The sequence below is a fragment of the Garra rufa genome, chromosome 17, assembly GCF_049309525.1.
Source record: "Garra rufa chromosome 17, GarRuf1.0, whole genome shotgun sequence".
Classification (NCBI taxonomy): Eukaryota; Metazoa; Chordata; class Actinopteri; order Cypriniformes; family Cyprinidae; genus Garra; species Garra rufa.
Window position 1 is genome coordinate 4,321,841 of NC_133377.1, and position 22,136 is coordinate 4,343,976.

Here is a 22,136-nt window from a genome sequence, read left to right on the forward strand (position 1 = left end):
TTTAACCGAACTACTGGGTCAGAACAACCCAATTGCTGGATTTTCACCAATGCAACATGAATTGTTTTAACCCAGCATTTTTTTAGAGTGTATAGAATTCTCTTCACAACTGACGTGATGTACCATAGTTGTAGCCTCAAGATGTTGATTTACAGCCTACAGTAATTTTCGGGCAATTCCACCGAAAGGCAAATTTTTTAATGGATGCATTTTTCTCAGTCCTGTTACCAAAACTCTTATGTCTTTTAAAAAGCACATTTAAAAATAAGTTTAAAAAAAAAACTTTTTTTTCCCCCCTCAGGCAGGTGTTTATTTTAAAACTCTTGGTTTCATGGTCAAAAAATAATATTCATCATCAAAAAAAAAAATCACTATTTATTTACACACAGTGTATTTATACTAATTTTTTTTGATGCAATTTATTAAACAATTGGATAAATGATGGACCAAACTTAATTTAAAAGTAGTGGTTTTAAGGAAAAAACGATTTGTGACCCTTGTGACCTTTGGCAATAGCCAAAAATGAATTATATGGGTCAAAATTATAAGTAAAGATCATGTTCCATGAAGACATTTTGTAAATTTCCTACTGTAAATATATAAAAACATATTTTTTGATGAGTAATATGCATTGCTAACTTCATTTGGACAACTTTAAAGGTGATTTTCTCAATATTTAGATTTTTTTGCACCCTCAGATTCCAGATTTTCAAATAGTTGTATTTCGGCCAAGAGTCGAATGAAGTCCAAAATTAAAAAATCGTAAGGTTTCGTTTTTTTCTATTTTTAATAGTTTATAAAACCTACTTTTTCGAACTTGTCCTAGACAAGTTTTTTTTATTTTATAAATTTTCTTTGATGCAATTTATTAAACAATTGGATAAATAATGGACCAAACTTAATTTAAAAGTAGTGGTTTTATGGAAAAAAATATTTGTGACCCTGGACTACAAAACCAGTCTTAAGTAGTATGGGTATATTTGTAGCAATAGCCAGAAATACATTGTATGGGTCAAAATGATACATTTTTCTTTAATGGCAAAAATCATTAGGATATAAAGTAAAGATCATGTTCCATTAATACATTTAATTACCTACTGAATATATCAAAACCTAATTTATGATGAGTAATATGCATTGCTAAGAACTTCATCTGGACAACTTTAAAAGTGATTTTCTCAAAATTTTTTGCACCCTCAGATATCAGATTTTTAAATATTTGTATTTCGGCCAAATATTCTCCTATCCTAACAAACCATACATCAATGGAAAGCTTATTTATTCAAAAAGACCCTTATGACTGGGTTTGTGGTCCATACACACATAGCAGTGAGTTTTATAAGGATGTATAGCGTTCTGTGCGTACTGACATAATGTACCATAGTTGTAGATTTAGTTATGACCTGTCAGCGCTACTCCAGAAGTCACCTGTAGATGTCGCTAAATTCATTACTCAAGCAACACATGGAGTACGTGATGTTATATTTTAAAGTTAAACTACATTTTCTCTCATTAAACCAGTGTTATATCGTTATTTTGGTTGTTAGAACTTAAACTGAACTAATAAAGTATCACCTATGATTTCTTAGCATTTTAAGACAGAACTTCGCTGCTCCTTTAGCATTGCAAATTCAACGGTGACCTGTGAAGTTACAGGGAATAAGCGCAGGTTTGCATATGACCGCCGCTCATACACTCTCAGATACACCCAATGTGTTCCCTAACCAGGGAATGAGTGCTGTCTCTATCAACCGCGCGTTTAATTAGCACATTCCTCCTGCACTTGAAGTCGATGTGCGCCACTGGGCACGACAACACTCACCAAAGTGCCTGACTTCACTCCTGTCAGAGAAAGACACGATGGGATGCACTTCTAGCACTCAGACCACAGCTCAAGACACAACACGACCCAACACCAAACAAGATGGGAGCGCCTCAGGTAAGACTACACAGCCACAAAAATCACATTTGAGGTATATTATGTCAAATAATGTTGTTTTGAAAGGTGTTTAATGAACTTAATGAAGAGTTTTAGGTAAGTGGGCACTGTACTTAGTACATTACAAATGTCATAAAGTAAACACCAATGCTAAAATGCATGATAGAGTCTTAAGTGATAGAGGAAGATTGTGCTCTTAGTTACTTTTCGGATCCTGGGTCACCCTGAAACTAAACCCTCAACCATTGTGTAAGGCACCCAGATCCTTATCCAGAAAGCTGTCATCAGCCCCCCCATACAGTTTAGATCTACTTGACTCCAGCGTCTCGCATAGAGAAACTTACAGTATTCATTACACTAAAGATCCCTATGGAGAAACCTAAGGTTAAACGCCTTGCCCAGAGCCTAAACCATAGGACTGTAGAAGAAAGTTATAAGAAAAAAGGTGTTTTTATGGTTTAGGGGACAATTTCATAGTGCAATGCCTTTACATTGTTAACATTCTTCCAGAGAAAGACTATAATGTACAGTTTTTATGATTCCATGTTACATTTGCATTTCTGTATTTGGCAGATGTTTTTATCCATATTGGCGAAGGATGCAAACCCACCCACTTTGGTGTTTTTGATGCTATTCAAAGAGCAAAAACATTTAAATAGAATTTAAAGTTTAATTGTATTTGTCAAACAAATGAAGGAAATTTGTATTGTGCTTGGTTGATGTTCCTTGTTTGTGTCCTGAACTGAGTTGTTCTTGGAATTGAGGAAATACATTTAGATCAGAGGAGGTCTTCCCCACCTCAGGTGCTCCCTCAAGTGTGGTGATGCATGTCAATCTGCCAGTGGTGACATTTAAACAAAGCGTGTGCTTATGGAGCTGAGAAGAAGGTTTCATGTAAATGTTGTGTGCTTTAGATCACAGATGTCCGATGTCATAAAGCTCTGCTAGTTTGCCTGTTTTGAATCATCCATTTTCTTTCAGCACCTGTTGTTAAGCTAGTTTTTATTATTTATCCTGAATGGCAATGTGTTGCTTTCAGTTTCATATTATTATCGGCAGTGTAGCGTCTATAAAAATAGATCAAGCTTTAGTTTTGGGGTTTCTGTTCAATTTGAAGTAGGACCTTACTGACACTTGATACACAGAAGAAGGAAAGAAAGAAAGGACATAACATATTTTTCACAGTGATGTTGATTAAATGCGAATTCTGTGGAAAATATTTAAATATAGTAAAATGTGTTGAACCAAGCTGAGTATACTGAATTTAAATTGGAATTTAGTTTTATAGTATTGAATAGAGATGGATTTTGCAGCGGAAACAGTTGAAAACTATAATAATAATAATAAATAAATATATTTATAATATATACATATATATATATATATATATATATATATATATATATATATATACATTTCTGCACCAGTGTCACACACACACACACACACACACACGCACACACACATATATAATATATCTATCTATCTATCTATCTATCTATCTATCTATATATTAGAATATATATATATATATATATATATATATATATATATATATATATATATATATATATATATATTAGAATATATCAGAAAAATATAGAACAAGTTCTGACTCCATTCCATGCAGGCCTAGTTGTATATAAAATATGTATACGCCTAAACACGTTATCAATAATATGAGGGAAATAATTGTAAAACAAAACAATTACTATTTGATTTTTACTCCACCAGTATTATTTTTTTTTAATGTTTTATTATCAAAATAAAATAAATAATTAGAGTAATATGTTAAATAGTAATAATAATAAGTTATTGTCATATCATTTATATACTATTTTATTTTTGTTATATTTTGAATTTAGATGTTTTTATATTTTGTGGTTTTGTCTTTGTTATTATTATTAAAGTTTATTTAAGTTTATTTAGTTTTAGTTATTTTAGTGCTTCAAGGCAATTTTTCTCATTTTCATTTATTTTTATTTTATTTTATAATGTTTATTATATTTTATTACATTTTATTTTAGTTTGTTTATTTTATTAAAATATTGTGTTAAATTGTATGTAAAGTTGTTTTAGTGTCATTTATATACTATTTTACTTTTTGTTAATATTTTGAATTTAGATATTTTTATATTTTCTGTTTTATTGTTTTGTGGTTTTGCCATTTTTATGATTCCTTTTAAATGTCTAAATGGTTTTTCAATTTCTGTTTTTAATTTTAGTGCTTCAACTAATCGCCAAGGCAATATTTTACATTTTTATTTAGTTTTATGTTTATTATATTTTATTACATTTTATTTTAGTTAAAGTTTATTTTATTAAAATATTATAATATGTTAAATCATATGTAAAGTTATTGTAGTATAATTTATATACTATTTTTTACTAGTTTTGTCATTTTTATTATTCTTTTTAAATGTCTAAATAGTTGTTTAATTTCGGTTTTTATTTTTAGTGATTTAACTAAAATAAATTGTAAATAAAATATAATAAACATAAAACTAAATGAAAAAGAGAATTATTGCCTTAGCAATTAGTTGAAGTTTATTTTAATAAAATATTATATTGTTAAATAATATTTAAATGTATTTTAGTATAATTTATATACTACTTAATGTTTTGTTAATATTTGGAATTTAGATATTTTTATATTTTCAATTTTATTATTTTTATTTACTCTTTTTAAATGTCTAAATACTTTTTTAAGTTTTATTTTTTAATTTTAGTTTATTTAGTTTTAGTTATTTTAGTGCTTCAACTTATTGCCAAGGCAATATTTCTCATTTTCATTTAGCTTTATGTTTATTATATTTCATTACATTTTATTTCAGTTAAAGTTTATTTAAATAAAATATTATTATATGTTAAATAATATTTAAAGGTAATTTAGTAGAAATTATATATATTTCTTCATATTTAGATTTTAGATATTTTTCTGTTTTATTTTGTGGTTTTGTCTAAATAGAAAAATAATAAAATATAGTTATAAAAATATAATATTAGTTATTTTAGTGCTTCAACTTATTTCCGTTTGAAAAATTGTATGTATTGACGTCTTTCTGCGGTTGAAATAAAATGTTCATTCATGTTTATTTAAGTGCTTTAAGTAAATAAGAAAAGATTATCGATCTAATAAGGCAATAAAATGGCAGTTTCATCTTTGTTCTGCAAAGTATTTTTCATTGCGTGAGAACATGATGTGAAGTGTGAGAGCAGCATTGTTTGTTTTTGAGAAGAGACAATTGCCAAAGCAATATTTCCCAATTTCATTTAGTTTTATGTGTATTATATTGTATTGCATTTTATTTTAGTTAAAGGTTATTTTATTTCAAGTTATCATTTTATTTTTCCTCTCTCTTTCTCTCTCTCTTTTTTTTTTTTTTTAAATTGTTTAGTTAACAAGAATAACCCTGGTAAAAAAAAAATGTGTTCATCTTTAAGGAACAAGTAATGAAAACGGTGGTCCTGCAGCAGACAGTGAGACAATTCCCGACCAAACCCAGGCTGAGGAATCTCCACAGACATCCAGCGCAGCTCCTGTTGCCTCAGAGGAAATACAGAGCTCTGAAGCTGCTGTAGCTAACAGTGAACCAGAAGCAGCAGCTGCTGAGGCCGTTACATCCGACCAGCCTGCTGAACCTGAATCAAGCCCCTCCACGACAGCGGAGAATACTGAAGAACCAGCACCAAGTGGTACGTTTCACATTTGCAAACAACAACACGAAAGTCTGTTTTCTACTAGTTTCCATACCTTAAAGGGACAGTGAGCAAAGTCTCATGGAAAAACTAGCTCAGAGCAGTTCCTCAAGATTAAGGTACATAATACCTTGTGTTCTGTGCTTGTGTATGCAAATGGCTTTGGTACTTTCAAGGGACGTATCTCTAGATGCAAAACACCTTGCACATTCTTTTCAGCAATGATGGCTTACCTGGAATACCTTTGTATTAGAAGTTAAAACACCAGTTTACACATTCATACTTAGTTTACACTTCAAGTGAAAGGTGATGGCAGTAGTTTCAACTGGTAATAGTGTGTTTGTTAAACTCTAAGTAACCTGACAAGTGTCCTACTAACTGCTCCTAACCCTGGAGTACAACACTGCCCTGCTTAGTGTCCTCTTTCCATCCCTTGTTACCAAAAGGCTTTCTAGCAGATGTTCTGATAAATGACTGATAAAGGTTAGGAGAACTGACCCTTACGAAAGAAAAGATTTTCTGCTACTAAAACCAGATTCCAGTTAGACAGACCAGTTTCATTTTGGCATTACGAATACACAGTAAAAATGGAATTAGGAACAGTGCATTATTTTCATTTTTAACAGTGTTTTATTTGGCCAGATGTGAAATGTGGTGAGGGCCACAGCATGCCTCGCTGCCTGGATTTTAAATGTAAATGACAATTTATCCACGGATGCAAATGCCTTGGGTGCAATGTGGAAAAAACTTTGACATAATGACTAACCACAGAACAGAATACAAACCTGAACGCAACAAGAAATAAAACTGCTGGACACAGAAACTCATTTTAAATATAAATAAATATACATTTTTGATTACAAGATACAATCACTGAATGGTGTATGTAGAAGATCAAAATTAAAGAGCAATCTATAAATACAGTGCCTTCAAAAGTATTCATACCCCTTCATTTTTACATTTTGTTATGTTGCTGCCTTATGTTAAACTGTTTTAAATTTCTTTTTTCCACATCAGTCTGCACCATAACGACAAAGCAAAAACAGAATTGTCACAACTTTGCAAATTTATTAAAAATAAAAAACTGAAATAAGTATATTGCATAAGTATTCATACCCTTAACTCAATACTTAGCTGAAACTCCTTTACAGCCTCAAGTCTTTTTGGGTATGATTAAAAAAGATTTGCATTTGGCAATTATCTGCCATTCTTCTCCTCACCTCTTCACCTCTCAAGCTCTGTCAGCTTGGATGGGGTCTTGCATACATTTTCAGGTTTCTCCAGAAATTAAGCCCAGGCTTTGGCTGGATTCACAGAGCTGTCTATAAGCCACTCTTGCTGTGTGTTAAGGGTCATTGTCCTGTTGGAAGGTGAACCTTCTGGCAAGTCTGAGGTTCTGAATGCTCTTGATTGGGTTTTCATTAGGGCTATCTCGATATTTTGGTGCATTGAGCTTTTCTTCTACTCTGATGAGTACCTCAGTTCCTGTCACTGAAAAACAGCCCCACAGCATGAGGCAGCTACCAGCACACTTTACTGTTGAGATGGTACTCTTAAGGTGATGAGCAATGCCTGGTTTCTTTCAAACATGATGGTTGGAATCTTGTTTCTCAGAGTCTGAGGGTTCTTTAGGAGCTTTTTTGCAAACTCCAAGTTTTTTCATGTGTCTTCACTGAGGAGATGATTAAGTCTCGCCACACCACCATAAAGCCTAGATCGGTAAAGTGTTGTTTGTTCTTCTGTAGGTCTCTCCTATCTTCACATATAATCATGAAGCTCAACTAGAGAGACCATCAGGCACTTGGTGACCAGTCTAACCAAGCCCCTTCTCCTTGAATTTCTCAGTTTGTAGGAAGAGTCCTAGTTGTTTCAAACTTCTTCCATTATGGATAACAGAGGCTACATGCTTCTGTAAACCTTTAATGCAGCATAATTGTTTCTGAACTCTTCCCCAGATGTGTGTCTTCATGCAGTCCTGTCTCTGAGCTCTACAGGCAGTTTTTTTTTTTTTTTTTTTTACCTCAGGGCCTGGTTTTTGTTCTGAAATGCATTTTCAGCTGTTTGACCTTTTACTAAAGGGGTCATCGAATGCCCATTTTCCACAAGTTCACGTGATTCTTTAGGGTCTTAATGAAAAGTCTATAATATACTTTGGTTAAAAATTCTCAATAGTAGTGTAGTAAAACACCCTATTACCAGCTCATTTTATTGCATGAGCCCTTTAAATGCAAACGAGCTCTGCTTGCCCCGCCCCTCTCTGCTGTGGGATTAATGTTTACTTTAGCCGCATTTATCCGTGTTTATCTGCAAAATGTGCCAACAAGCACATTATTAAGAAAGGCCATTTGCAAAGATGCATAAAAAAACCCTTATACTCACTTCTGCTGTGGGTGAAGCTGCATCACGAATGATTCACATGAACATAAACACATATGTAGATCTGGATCGGCGCTTTCAATTTAAAAACGAAAGTAACATTGTGGTCTGCCTCTTCAGCGGCTCAGATGTCGGGAGTAAATGACGACTGCTATGTTCATTATTACATCCAACAACAGAACACCTCAATCGCTCAATCAGAGACATTCTTGTCTTCCCCTGCACCCGAGTCGACACAATGGCGATCGTTTTCAGACTGTTTTAGCTCAGTGAGGGCGGGTCTAAGGTAAGACGCTCATGTCAGTCAACTGTGTTTTGTCACAACGACAAGAAGCTGCGAATGACCTGATTTAAAAAGGGGATATTACTTTTAAAGATTAAAAAAATACCACTGGATGGATTTTTATCATTGTAAGGTGGTTGTGTACACAAACTGCCAACACACATGAATGTTCAAACAACATGTAAAAGTTTGTTTTGCATCCGATGACCCCTTTAAGACGTGTGCCTTTCAGCCATACCCATTCAATAGAATTTGCCACAGGTTAACTTCACTCGAAGTGTAGTAACATCTACAAGCAATATGAATGCTTCTGAGCCAGATAAGGGTATGAATACTTATGCAATGGAATCATTTACGTTTTTTATTTGTAGTACATTTGCAAAGAAGTTAAAAACCTGTTTTTGCTTTGCCATTGTGATGTATGGAGTGTGAATTGATGTGGAAAAAAGTAATTTAAAGCAGTTTAACATAAGGCTGCAACATAACAAAATGTAAAAAATGAAGGGGTATGAATACTTTTGCAAGGCACTGTATGTGAGGATTTCAGTTCATTTTGATATAAAACTTTATTAATCAGTGTAATTTCTCAATCATTTATTTGGCTTTGTCAACCATTATGAAATAAACTATGAATATTATTTGAGCCTAAAGTATTGAAATAATTCCATCTCTGTTTCCAGAAAAAACAACTGAGGACCAGGCTGAATCTTCCCCACCAGAGGAGGCAGCTGGTAAGTAGGGTAATATGATGCAAGACAGACCTAAAAAGTTGATCTTCTCTTTCCTGAGGATAAATGTCATGTCTGATTTCCCATACCACTTCATCTCTTTCAGCCTCTGGTGAAGATAGTTAAGTGTGCAACATTTGGCACAGTTACGACAGAATCCAGATTCAACCACATATTTTCAATAAAATCAAGATTTCATATGAATAGTTTAAAAATACAGTGGAACATTAGTTTATTTATTATATAGATACTCCTTGTTCGTTGCCAAGATTTAGACCAACTGGTCTTCAGAGCCTGTGCCTGTCTTTGTATACACAGAATCCAAACATCTCACTCTCGTTATAGTTTACTGAATTATAATTGTTGGCTTTAGCTAGAGCTTTCCTTTAATATTTAATATCGGTGCCTATTTTAGTGGCTTTATTAAAACCCCTTTATTAAAAATGCAAAAAGCCAAAGAGAATATGACAATTGTGAAATGCTATTTATATAATTATGTAATATTTTAACCAACTGAAGTAAAATACCCAAATGTTATATACATTTAAAATGACAATAGACATAATATTTGATAAACAGGCCTTTTGGTTTTATTTATTGTATGCTAATGTTTTCCTACAACAAACACAACAGACTGAACTCCACAAATGTAAGAAATGTTTTTGTGTTGTGGTTTGATTTAATGTGATAAAGACAGATTAATGTGATAATGACAAGTTTAAAAATAAAGATGAATTTAAACTGGGTTTTGACTTGTTGCTGTTACATAATATATAATGATGAAAGATCAACCGTAAATTCACTAAATATTTGGAAACTCTCGATTGCATATTTATATTAGCTACATTGCCAACAGAAAGTGAATGTTGTTTCTGTTGGTGATTTCGCTGTTTAATGGGAGGTTAAAAGTCTGATTGATTTTGTAATCTGGAATGCGGCTTGTTTCTATATAACTTTATTTACAATTTGTGCTGCATGTTGGGGTCATATAGTCAGGAGGCATCTGTGATGGGTCCCAATACAGCGATTGCTTCAATCTCAACGAGTCCCCCCTGTAAAACAGAAAGTGAAGTTAAAATGAGGTATAAACACAGTACAGGTTTTTGATTATCCATATCCATTTTTATCTCAAGATGATCACTTAGAGTAAAGTAACGGCTGAACTCTCCCTAAGAAGTTAAATTTATGGTTCAGAAATCATTCTAATATGCTGACCCTGTTCAAAAGTTTGCATACACTTGATTCTTAATATTTTTTTGTTACCTGAATGATCCACAGCTGTTTTTTTTGTTTAGTGATAGTTGTTCATGAGTCTCTTATTTGTCCTGAACAGTTAAACTGCCCTCTGTTCTTCAGAAAAGTCCTTCTGGTCCACAAATTCTTTGGTTTTTCATCATTTTTGTGTGTTTGAACCCTTTCCAACAATGACTGTAGGATTTTGAGATCCACCTTTTCACACTGAGGACAACTGAGGGACTCATATGCAACTATTACAGAAGGTTCAAATGCTCACTAATGCTCCAAAAGGAAACACAATGCATATAGAGCCGGGGGGGTAAAACATTTTTACATTTGAAAATCAGGGTAAATGTAACTTATTTTGTCTTCTGGGAAACATGTATCTTCTGAAGGGCAGTGCTAAATAAAAAAAAAAAAAAGATATTTAGGCAAAATAAGAAAAATGTACACATCTTCATTCTGTTCAAAAGTTTTCACCCCCTGGCTCTCAATGCATTATTTTCCTTCTGAAGCATCAGTGAGCGTTTGAACCTTCTGTAATAGTTGCATATGAGTCCCTCAGTTGTCTTCAGTGTGAAAAGATGGATCTCAAGATTATACAGTCATTGTTGGAAAGGGTTCAAATACACAAAAATGATGAAAAACCAAAGAATTTATGGGATTTTTGTGAAAAAGTGGGCAGTGTAACTGTTGAGGACAAACAAGGCACTCATGAACAACTATCACTTAACAAAAAACACAGCTATGGATCATTCAGGTAACAAAACGGTAATAAGAATCAAGTGTATGTAAACTTTTGAACATCATTTTTAAATTCACTATTTTTTTTCTCCTGTGGACTATATGTAAACGTCTTTAATGTGAAATATCTTATTCAGGTCAGTACTGAATATAAAATAACATGCATTTTGTATGATCCCTCTTATTTTGGTAAAATAATTAACATTTTGCAGATTCTACAAGGTGTATGAAAACTTTTGACTTCATCTGTAGTCACCTGGTTCTCTTAGCAAACACCACTAACTAGTCTTCATTTAATACTTACTCTAGGCAGAGCAGCTACTTGATAGGCAGCTCTAGCTGGGAAATTGCTCTTGAAAACTTAAAAAGAGAAAAGAAAGAGAAATTTAAAAATAAGCATCTTCATTTTACATAGCCGACTACAGCAGTTCTTGTGATATGAAAAACAGTCTCTTATGCCTGTGTATATACATATGTATCATTAATTGCATCATATGTTTTAAAGTAAGAGTATTTGTTGACGCTGCAGGTTTGCATGTCACATCATGGAAAGTTCTGTGTGGTAGGAGGCAGCGATGATGGGTTGTCCTCGTAAAGAGGAGGCTTTCGTTTCACAGAACTGCACTGTATCCCTTTACATGCAGACAGGATAGGATTACCCATCTGCATTGTATTCAAGAGGAAATACCCAGGGATGCACAGAGGCATCATTGTGTAACATTTGAATAATCAATAACTTGCATAAAGCATTACCACTAAAGTGCAGGATGGCAAGTCAAGTTATTTTAGGGAAGGTACATACAGAAAACACAAATGTCATGATTTGTTTTTAATTCCACAACAAAGGATACCTATGTCATTCCTAATTTTGAGGTTTTCTGTTACATGACTATTAAAACTGTAAGGGAAATCTGTGGTTGTATGTGAACATGATGTACAGTGGTAGATGATTCCACTGTGACTCATTTATTCATACTCACACTGCATGTAAACATCATTGACGTTATTGAAGTCATTTATGTCTGCCAACAGCACTGTGGTTTTGACAACTGGAAAAAAGTAGACTTTATTAAATTCCTGAACATTTGTAGGAAAGAATTGAAGGAATAGTTCACTCACAAATGAAAATTTGCTGACTACCAGTCAAATGTTTTTGAACAGTAAGATTTGTAATATTTTAAAGTCTCTTCTGCACACCAAGTCGCATTTATTTGATCCAAAGTACAGCAAAAACAGTCAATTTTGCAATATTTGTACTATTCACATGTAATTTATTCTTGTGATCAATGGTAAATCTTTAGTGTCACATGATCCTTCAGAAATCATTCTAATATGCTGATTTGCTGTTCAAGAAAGTTTTATTATTATCAATATTTAAAACATATGAGTACTTTTTTCAGGATTCTTTGATGAATAGAAAGATCCAAAGATAAATAAAAAGCTTTTGTAACATAATACACTATAACATTCAAAAGCTTGGAGTCAGTATATTTCTTTCTTTCTTGGGGAAAGAAAATAAATTAATACTTTTATTTAGCAAGGATGCTTTAAATTGATCAAAAGTGATGATAATGACATTTATGATGTTACAAAAGATTTCTATTTTAGATAAATGCTGTTCGTCTGAAGTTTCTATTCATCAAAGAAACCTGAAAAACTCAGCTGTTTACAATAATAATACATGTTTTTTGAGCAGCAAATCAAAATATTAGAATGATTTCTGAAGATTCATGTGACATAGTAATGATTCTAAAAATTCAGCTTTGAAATCACAGTATTAAATAAAAATTTTAAATATTTTCAAATAGAAAACAGTAAATAGTAAAAATATGTACAAATTGTATTGTTTTTGCTGTACTTTGGATCAAATAAATGCAGGCTTTGTGAGCAGAAGAGACTTTAAAAAACATTTAAAAATCTTAGTGTTCAAAAACTTGACTGGTAGTGTATTCTCAGGTCAATGGAGATGTAGATGTAGAGTTTGTTTCTTCATCAGAACAAATTTGGAGAAATTTAGCAAAACATCACTTGCTCACTAATGGATCTTCTGCAGTAAATAGATGCCGTCAAAATAAAAGTTCAAACAACTATTAAAAACATCACAATAAGATTCCTGTCTATAAATGAATGTCTTGTGAAGAAAAAAGCTGCATGTTTAAAGGGGTCATCAGATGCCCATTTTCCACAAGTTCATATGATTCTTTAGGGTCTTAATGAAAAGTCTCTAATATACTTTGGTTAAAAATTCTCAATAGTGTAAAAAACACCTTGTCAAAATCAGCTCTGCAAAATATCAGCCCTTTAAATGCAAATGAGTTCTGCTCGCCCCACCCCGCCCCTCTCTGCTGAGGGATTAGGAGCTGTAATGTTTACTTTAGCCGCATTTAGCCTCGTTTATCGGCGAAACTTGCCAACAAGCACATTATTAAGAAAGGCCATTTGCAAAGATGCATAAAAAACCCTTATACTCACTTCTGCTGTGAGTGAAGCTGCATCACAAATGATTCGCACGAACATAGATGCATATGTGCGCTTTCCATTTAAAAACGAAAGTAACGTTGTCCTCTGCCACTTAAGCAGCTCAGATGTCGGGAGTAAATGATGACTGCCATGTTCATTATTACATCCAACAACAGAACACCTCAAATCGCTCAATTAGAGTCTTCCTCTGCACCGGAGTCACACAATGGCGATCATATTCAGACTGTTTCAGCTCGGTGAGGGCAGATCTAAGGTAAGACGCTCATGTCAATCAACTGTGTTTCGTCACAACGACAAGAAGCTGAGAATGACCTGATTTTATATTACTTTTAAAGATTAAAAAAAACACCACTGGGTGGATTCATCATTGTACAGTGATTGTGTACACAAACTGCCAACACACATTAATGTTCAATCAACATGTAAAAGTTAGTTTTGCATCCGACGACCCCTTTAAAAGAAACAAATCCATCAAGACATTTTTAACTTCAAACCATTGCTTCGGGTTCACTTTTGCAATGCAGCATACATCTTGGAAGTACATTTTCAGCAAATTTTAATTTTTGGGTGAACTATTTAAAATAATATTTAAGCAAGTGATGTTTAATGATTTACCATTTTCATATCCACATCCAGCAGCTTTCAGAATCTCCCCCATGTTAGTGAGCGCCTTTGAGGTTGTAATGAAAAAAAAAACACAGAAATGTGACTACTTTGTGTAATTAAACTTTATAATTTGTGTATTAAAGTCAACATGAAATCCAAACTGACTATATTTAGATGTATTAGAAATACAATTTATAATACATGATTGCAAATGAATCATTTATTCCAAAATATCTTAATCAAAATGTCAATAATTATTTAAGGGCCACTGTGTGCGTTTTGTCACCTGCTTGGCCTGAGCCTGCACTCCACCTGCCACCAACTGTCCACTTATATCCATGCCGATCTGTCCTGAGATGTACATCGTGCGGTCCACCACAACAGCCTGGCTGAAAGTAGTATTAATAATGAATTAACTATTGATTGAACTCTAAATTTGTAAGGAATAAGGATGTTTTACTCATACAGGTTACAATGCATTGTGGGAAATGTTGTCCTTCTCTGCCTTCTGCTGGCACAACGAGTGCACTGCAGTTATAACTAACCCAAAAGCCAATGAAGTTTAAGGTAGCTCACGGTAAAATTTAGATATTATTATTCATGAATGTTATATAAACTAAAATATCATTGTATAGCATTGTAGCACCAAGATCAAGTATAGCTAAGTTCAGCTTGAGATCACAGTCCAAGATAACGTCAAGTCCAAGTTAATATTTGTCTAATGCAAGACAAGTTTACATAATGCAAACTTTAATTCCAGTTGTTTGAGCACAAGGTTTGCACAGCTGCAAGAAAACTAAAGATCATAGGTCAGCTCTTGTCACTATTAATTTATGATGGTTTAAATTATGCAATCAGCTAAACATAAAGTATATATATTACAGAATATATGCAAAAAATGACAATTAAGTGACAGAAATACTTTTCCAAAGCCATTTTTAAACATAACCACACTGTTAACCACCAGTTGAACTCTGTTCAAGTCAATAAACACCTCCTCCTTACTGTTTATTGGTTGAAACACTAACACCCCTATTGTAACCACTTTCAAGTGCATTTTATGCAAAAAAAGTAAACATTAAATTAATTAAAACAATAAATAAATAAAAGCGCTTACATATGAAAATGCTAAATAGTTTTATATTATTTTATATAAGAGTTTTATATTGGGGGTTAAAGATGATAAAACGGTGGTATTATGGACCGTTAAATAAATGTTATTATAATGCATGCATGCATAAAATCCCTATTTCACCATTTATAACACTTTAGAATCGAAATGTTATTGTTCTGCAGCATTGAAGCGATTAAGAAGATTCTTACCTGTATACGCCCTTAATAATAGGGGCTTTAGGTGTGTATATGATTTTTCTCTGAATAGAAGCCATCTCGTTTAACAGTTTATGAAAAGTAACGTTAAGTCTCACCAAATCTCCTGCACAAAGTTGCTGAGTGCGTTTTAGGACGCTTTTTTAAGACACGCCCCGAACAAATATTACACAACCGTTCAAGTTTTTTGTTGGTCAGTGCTGACGGTTAAATGCATAACTGGTGATGCTTTAGGTAAAAATTACACTTAAGCATATGCTAGAGCACATCACGTGTGCGTTTGTTGCGGAGTGTAAACATGACTGGTCAGTAGACAGACTCTCACCTGTAGGGCCCGATGGCGGCTGGAGCAGCTGCAGTGTGAATGATCTTCCTAATAATCGCAGACATCTCTGAACACGGAGATCCAAAGGAGAAAAGTGAGGGACCACTGTAGGTAAACTTCTGGTTGAGTTAATGAATGAGTGCAAAGCAGGTTTGTAGGGATTCACTTCCAGTAGGCGTCTGCGATTTCTACCATAACGACCCACATATAGAGACATTACACGTGTATTTACGACGTTACTCAATAGCATGTCGCACAATATGTAACTATATTTGGGAAAAATCAAGTAAATGAATGGTAGGTAGAACAAACACGGTTGAATCAAGCTGATTCAGGTCTATATGCATAAATATAACAGTTAGCACTTAGCAACATAAATCAGAGCTCCGTGTATTAGAGTGATTACGGTAATTCGTGTAACCAGTCAGTACCTTTTTTACGGTTTGTATATACAATTTAATAAATAATAGCTTAATTATTGTAGTTTTAAAAGTCATAGTTTATGTTATTTAGTTTAGTTTTGAAAAAGCTTTGTATTTTGAAATTATACTTACATTTGTTCCTAAACAACTTCTATCTGAGAAAATATTTTAAAGCTGAGAAAAAATAGAGCATCACTGGTGGCTTCTGCGTGCCACTTTTGTTAGCTGTACAAAACAGCTTGTTTTGCTGCTTGATATTGCAAATTGGCATCTTACCATAGTAATTTAATGTATTATCTTAATTATGATTACACTGGTTTGAAGTGAAAATAGTTTTACTGTTTACTAGACATTGTTATTTTTCTAGTTATTTCCCTTCAGGACGCATCATCAATCGGCATTCGGCCATATTAGCGGCACTGAACGTAAACAATGGCACTGACTGAACTGAAGGAAGGGATATTTAGCTGATTATTGCTGCTGAAAATGCTCAGTTATTATTATTTTTTAGTGCTGCTCTAATCAGTTGGACCAGGAAAAACATTTGGAATACTATAGACTGACAAAAGTTATAACAAATCAAGGAAACGAGTGCAAAAAACTGTCTGAGGAACAAAAGGTATTTATGGAACTGAAGCAGTATTTCCAGGGCAGGAATCTTGACAACATTCGTGTTTGTTCTTATCATTTCCAGTAAGGTAGGTGTATTATATTAGCCTAATATCTTAATTATTACTGCCCGTATGTGTATTATTTACCACCTATTCACTTTAGGTTACCAAAAACATTGTACCCTTTCCTGCTTACTTAGTCCTTCTCTATATGATTTAGCAGCTTCCACTTTTTTCCCGTAGTTTAGACAGCATAAATTAGCAGAACAATGTATTTCGTAGTACAACCGTGCAATCCATGCTGTTGTTTACATCCGAGTATTGCCACGCATTGGGGTAACTGACCAAACCGTGACGTAAGTGCGGAAGTCTCACCCATACTTCTGCGTTAAAGAATAAGGTGGATAACAATATTAAATATACCATTGTTAAATAAGTCCACATGGTGTTTAAGGAGACAAGTAACAGACCTTTATTCAAAAACTCTATGCAGAGTGCAAAAAAAATAACATACAATATGAATAATGCACAATAAATTAGAGTGTTCAGTAAAAATGTGCCTATGTAAATGTCAGAGTATGAAATAAACTGATATAACTCACAACTGCAGGAAATGTAAGGCAATGGTAACATCCCTAACTATCGCATGAATAAGTTTTTGAAAAAAAAAAAAAAAAAAAAAAAAAATTCATTAGCAGACTATACTTCAAACCAACTCAGATTTATAGACATTACCAGTCCACAATCAGGGCATGAACATTGCGAGAGTCATTTTAATGTCTATTTAAAACAACTCATCCTTCTCTGAAAAGGTTCAGCAACTGGTTTAGGTCATTCACATTACTGGCATTGTTACATTACTATGTCCTTGAGTTGCTGTATTGCTTTTGGTAGGTATGGAGAGACTCAACAGGCCTAGTAATGATGGTACCGGTACTGTTACCATAATGAGGAACACAAAATCACTGTATTGAAATGACTCAATCTTTAAAAAAGACCAGATGAAAGAGAGACAGTTCAAAGCCGAGCAACCCCTGAGATAAAGCGAGAACTTTAAAATGGGGCACAGGAAAAGTAGTTCTCACTTCCTCACACAAACATTTGCCACAAGTTATCAAGAAGCCAGTGGCAGTGAAAAGAACATAGGGAAGACGTCAAACAGAAACATTCAGAAAGTGACATTCAGCATAAATAAGCCATGCATATTTACAAAGCTGTGGACAGATGTTTCAAACCTTACTTTGTGCTGAAAACCAATTTTAATGGGATGTGAAGCATAGCTGCTGCAAGAATGGTCCCGTTTCTCTCTAAATTAATACCGGTAAAGATGACATACAAGGCATCTCTACTATAACATGGTCCCATATTAGCAGAATGCTAACCTATAGCTTGGTGATGCAAACTTCAAAACGAGGGTTATCAAGCGCTCTAAGGCATTCTCTACTTTTGATTGTCTTTGGTTTAGTAATCCATTCACACCTAAAAATGACTGCAGCAGTCCAACCAGCATTTCTTAAGAATTCAGCCACTTCACATTTTCACAGTAATTTTTGCCTTGGATTCATTTACAGTATTAAGAAAGTATTAACCACAGATGTAGAGATGGCTGAATCTATTTTTGAAAGTTAGAGATGAAAAGTAAAGCCTAAACTTCGTGATAATAGAGCGTGAGATTGATTAAGATTGTGAAACATTTAGAATGAACTCCTAATATTGACGAAAAACATGATTTTATGTTTTATACATCCATTGGGACCTTCTTCAAATTGTACAAACAGCAGGAGTCTAGAATAAGATGCATCAATACAAAGATTGAACACAGGAAGGGATATAAGATCTGGCCAGCCAGCTTTGAAGCTTCAGCATCTGTGAAGGTGGTTAGAAGTTCTGCTGCCGGCGTTTCTTCGCATCCATGGCGTCAAGGATGGGTTGCCTCTTGGCCGTGTAGCGCTGCCGCAGTTCTTCAATCTCTCGCTCCATCATGGGGTCCAGAGCCGTAAGGCGCATCTGGAGCTCCTCAAAATCAAGGTTTTTCAGCTTCACAGACAGAAACAAACAGTGATTGATTTGATTCAGCTTTATGCATAAACAACAAACAGGGTTCATACAGATACTGTAAAATGAAATTCCAGGGCTTAAAGGTCCCATATTGTACACATTTCTGGAGGTTTATTTTAGTTGTTGATGTCCTTAAGAATATATATTTGCGGTATAAGTGCCAAAATCCATCTCAATATATTTTTACAGCTCCTTTTTTAGGAGCTCTGTCAAGAACAGGTCGATTTTGGCCCATCTAATTAATATTCATGAGCCTCTCTTCTGATTGACCTGTTGTTTTCTGAGTGACGCACAGCCAGGCCAACCACAGGTGACTACGGTCATGTATGCTTTAACCGAGCCCAGAGCCATAGAGAGAGCCTAGCCTGCTGATACTCAACAAGATATTTCAGAATGATCAATAATGTTTTTTTCTTTTTCAAACACCGAATGCAGTAAGCTACATAGCTGTTGCTTTAGTAAAGCCCCTTTCACAATGCGCGCTGATTCTGGAAAATTACGGGAACGAGCGCTGTGTGAACAAAAGCCAGAACAGTGTTGTAGTGATGATGCACATTATCATGCAACTCTTCACGACGAAAAAATATGTGCAAAGTGGAATGAAGCGGCGATCGGGCAGAGCCAGCTCCGCACTATCAGCGCTGAAGCACAGTTTGTTCAGGTTAGTTTCAGTTTAGTGAAACGTACGCGTCGCATTACATCTCACATCCATACGTCACATGTCTTTATGGGTTGTGTGTAAAGCACGCACAGATTCCGGAAAACAACTGTGAATGAACCAAATCAAACAACTCCGGAACAAATCATGGGACACATTATGCGTGTATTTACCGGAATAGCGTTTTCTCGACTTGTTTTCGTGTTGTTGTTGCTTAGCAATGTTATGGACACGATATTGTCTGGGTTTGACAAAAGGAGGGTGGGATGGTGGTTGAAATTTTGATTTTGACAATATGGGACCTTTAAAATAACTTTTCAAGCACAATGTTTGATGCACTTATAGTTTGATGTTTTCCACTGTTTTTTACGAAATTATTTGCGAAACCGCTCCAATATGAATATATAATATGAATAATCGCAAACATCATTTCCAATCAGGATTCAATTCGCGAATAATTCAAAAACTCGCTCAAAAGTTCAAATCTAAAGCGAAAGATTCATGAACCTGCTCCGAAGTCCCGATCTGAATAATGATTGCAACCCATAGTTTCAGTTCAGGACTTGGAGTGCGTATCGCGAATAATTCAATTTGCAGAGAGATTCAAGAACCCACTCTGAAGCTCCATTCTAAAGGCAAAAGATTTGCGAACCCCCTCCGAAGTTCCGACCTGAATAATCATCAGGATTTGGATTATGAATCACTCAATTCACAGAATGATTCAAGAACCCGCTCTGAAGTTCTGATCTAAAGCATACAATTCATGAACCTGCTCTGAAGTCCCTATCTGAAGAATGATTAGGGAATCAGCGCAGATCGCAAATCATTCAAATCACAGAATGATTCGCCAACCATCATTTTAGACCAGGACTCGGATCACGAATTATTCAATTCATGGAAAATTTCAAGAACCCGTTCTGATCTAAAGCAAAAGATTCCTGAACCCGCTCCGAAGTCCCAATCAGAATAATGATTCGTGACCCATAATTTCAATTCAGGACTTGGAGAGAGGATCGAAAATCATTCAATTTGCCGAATGATTCAAGAACCTGTTCTGAAGTTCCAAATTCCTGAACCCGCTCCGAAGTCCCGATCAGAATAATGATTCGCAAATTATCATTTTAGATCAGGACTTGAATCACAAATCATTCAATTCACAGAATGGTTCAAGAACCTGCTCTGAAGTTCTGATCTAAAGCAAAAGATTTGTGAACCCGCTCCGAAGTCCCGATCTGAATAATGATTCGCAAACCACTTTAGATCAGATCAGGACTCAGAGCATGGATCGCAAATCATTTAATTTGCTAAACGATTTTGCGATAAACAAAGTCACAATCTGAATCAAATAATTCGCAATACGCAAAGTTCTGATCTAAATCAAATGTTTCACAATATAAGACTTGAATTCCCTTTCGCAAAAAAAATTATTTGCGATACACAAAGTTCCAATCTAAGTCAAATGATTTAGTTCATCGGTTTCAAAAGTATGATTTTTTTTAATTGTGTGAATTTTGTGCAGAAAGATTAGTGCTTATTGAAACAAATTAAAAGACTTATTTCAAAGATACACTGTCTTTTAATAATTCAAGCACTTTTCAAGTACCTCTTAAGGAATATTGTTATTTTTAAGGGTTTTCCAGGCCTTACATTTCAAAAAGTCAAATTCAAGTACTTTAAGCACCTTGTTCGAACCCTGAACAAATCAACAGAACAGAAAGAACATCAGAGCACTTACAAAATCGAAATCTCCATCTTGCGGCACTTTCCAATTATCAGGGAAAGCAGTCTTGGAAATTAAACACGGGTCCTGCTGGTTGTGATTGTAACCCTCTTGTGCTTTATTTGAGTCTTGCTTGTCAAAGTAATCCATGAAGGATGGACGCTGAATTTGTTGAAATGTAGGATTTCCTATTTAGAGTGGAAAAAAAAAATCCCCATCAGTTCAAACATTTCTCAAAGCAGCACAAAAGTGTTAAAGGGATAGTACCCAAAATTAAAATTCTGTCATTATTTACTCACCCTCATGTTGTTCAAAACCTGTAAGAACTTCGTTCATCTTCAGAACACAAATTAAGACATTTTTGATGAAATCCGAGAGCTTTCTGAACCTGCTAACATGTTCAAGGCCCAAAACATAGTAAGGATATTGTTAAAATAGTCCATGTGACATCAGCGGTTCAACTGTAATGTTATGACGCTATGAGAATACTTTTTGTGCACAAAGAAATAATAAATAATGACCTTATTCAACAATTTTTCTCTTCTGTGTCAATTGATGCGCCTTGCCATGATACTCCTGTGAATGTGCGAGAGACTGCCGCGGAAGAGAAGAAAGTTTTGTAGCTTCATAAAATTATGGTTGAATCACTGATGGCACTTGGACTATTTTAACAACGTCCTTACCACCTTTCTGGGCCTTGAACGTGGTAATTACATTGCTGTCTATGCAGGGTCAGAAAGCTCTCGGATTTCATCAAATATATCTTAATTTGTGTTCTGAAGATAAGCAAAGATCTTACGGTTTTGAATGACATGAGGGTGAGTAATTAATGACTATCCCTTTAATATAAATAAAAGACAAACGCTCACTCTTCATCGAGCCGAGATCTTCCACTTCGTTATCATCGTCATCACTGTTGAT

General features: G+C 34.4%; 3 protein-coding genes across 4 annotated transcripts in view; 1 reads left to right on the forward strand and 2 right to left on the reverse strand.

The window, feature by feature from the left end:
• The first annotated feature begins 1,825 nt into the window (after positions 1–1,825).
• Positions 1,826–9,448, forward strand: LOC141289832 (uncharacterized). Its single transcript, XM_073822025.1, has 4 exons — positions 1,826–1,939; positions 5,384–5,635; positions 8,978–9,028; positions 9,132–9,448. Exons 1-4 carry the CDS (start codon positions 1,861–1,863, stop codon positions 9,149–9,151), a joined length of 402 nt encoding a protein of 133 aa, XP_073678126.1. The 5' UTR covers positions 1,826–1,860; the 3' UTR covers positions 9,152–9,448.
• Positions 9,449–9,592: 144 nt separating this feature from the next.
• On the reverse strand, positions 9,593–15,905 carry rida (reactive intermediate imine deaminase A). Of its 2 annotated transcripts, none has more exons than XM_073822024.1 (6): positions 15,747–15,905; positions 14,379–14,481; positions 14,102–14,156; positions 11,986–12,054; positions 11,310–11,365; positions 9,593–10,077 (listed from the first exon to the last, which is right to left on the reverse strand). In XM_073822024.1, exons 1-6 carry the CDS (start codon positions 15,809–15,811, stop codon positions 10,018–10,020), a joined length of 408 nt encoding a protein of 135 aa, XP_073678125.1. In that variant the 5' UTR covers positions 15,812–15,905; the 3' UTR covers positions 9,593–10,017. The 2 variants fall into 2 exon arrangements, with proteins under 2 accessions (XP_073678125.1, XP_073678124.1); XM_073822023.1 differs by lacking the exon at positions 15,747–15,905 and adding an exon at positions 15,416–15,602.
• A 1,334-nt stretch (positions 15,906–17,239) lies between these two features.
• stk3 (serine/threonine kinase 3 (STE20 homolog, yeast)) overlaps positions 17,240–22,136 on the reverse strand; it is a 7,407-nt gene continuing 2,510 nt past the window's right edge. Inside the window, exons 6-8 of the mRNA XM_073822413.1 lie at positions 22,085–22,136; positions 21,231–21,403; positions 17,240–18,816 (exon numbers count right to left, since the gene is read on the reverse strand). Of these exons, the coding sequence (XP_073678514.1) occupies positions 18,658–18,816; positions 21,231–21,403; positions 22,085–22,136 (384 nt within the window). The 3' untranslated portion in view covers positions 17,240–18,657. The remainder of the gene's footprint in view (positions 18,817–21,230; positions 21,404–22,084) is intronic.

What these genes read in the sequence shown, in the direction of transcription:
- LOC141289832 (XM_073822025.1), top strand. Translation starts at nt 1,861, where the DNA reads ATGGGATGCACTTCTAGCACTCAGACCACAGCTCAAGACACAACACGA. An exon ending in TGAAGAACCAGCACCAAGTG is followed by an intron (nt 5,636 to 8,977) that starts GTACGTTTCACA and finishes CTCTGTTTCCAG; the next exon opens with AAAAAACAACTGAGGACCAG. An exon ending in CCCACCAGAGGAGGCAGCTG is followed by an intron (nt 9,029 to 9,131) that starts GTAAGTAGGGTA and finishes CATCTCTTTCAG; the next exon opens with CCTCTGGTGAAGATAGTTAA.
- rida (XM_073822024.1), bottom strand. Translation starts at nt 15,811, where the DNA reads ATGTCTGCGATTATTAGGAAGATCATTCACACTGCAGCTGCTCCAGCC. An exon ending in GCCGCCATCGGGCCCTACAG is followed by an intron (nt 14,482 to 15,746) that starts GTGAGAGTCTGT and finishes TACTACTTTCAG; the next exon opens with CCAGGCTGTTGTGGTGGACC. An exon ending in TGCAGGCTCAGGCCAAGCAG is followed by an intron (nt 14,157 to 14,378) that starts GTGACAAAACGC and finishes ACAACCTCAAAG; the next exon opens with GCGCTCACTAACATGGGGGA.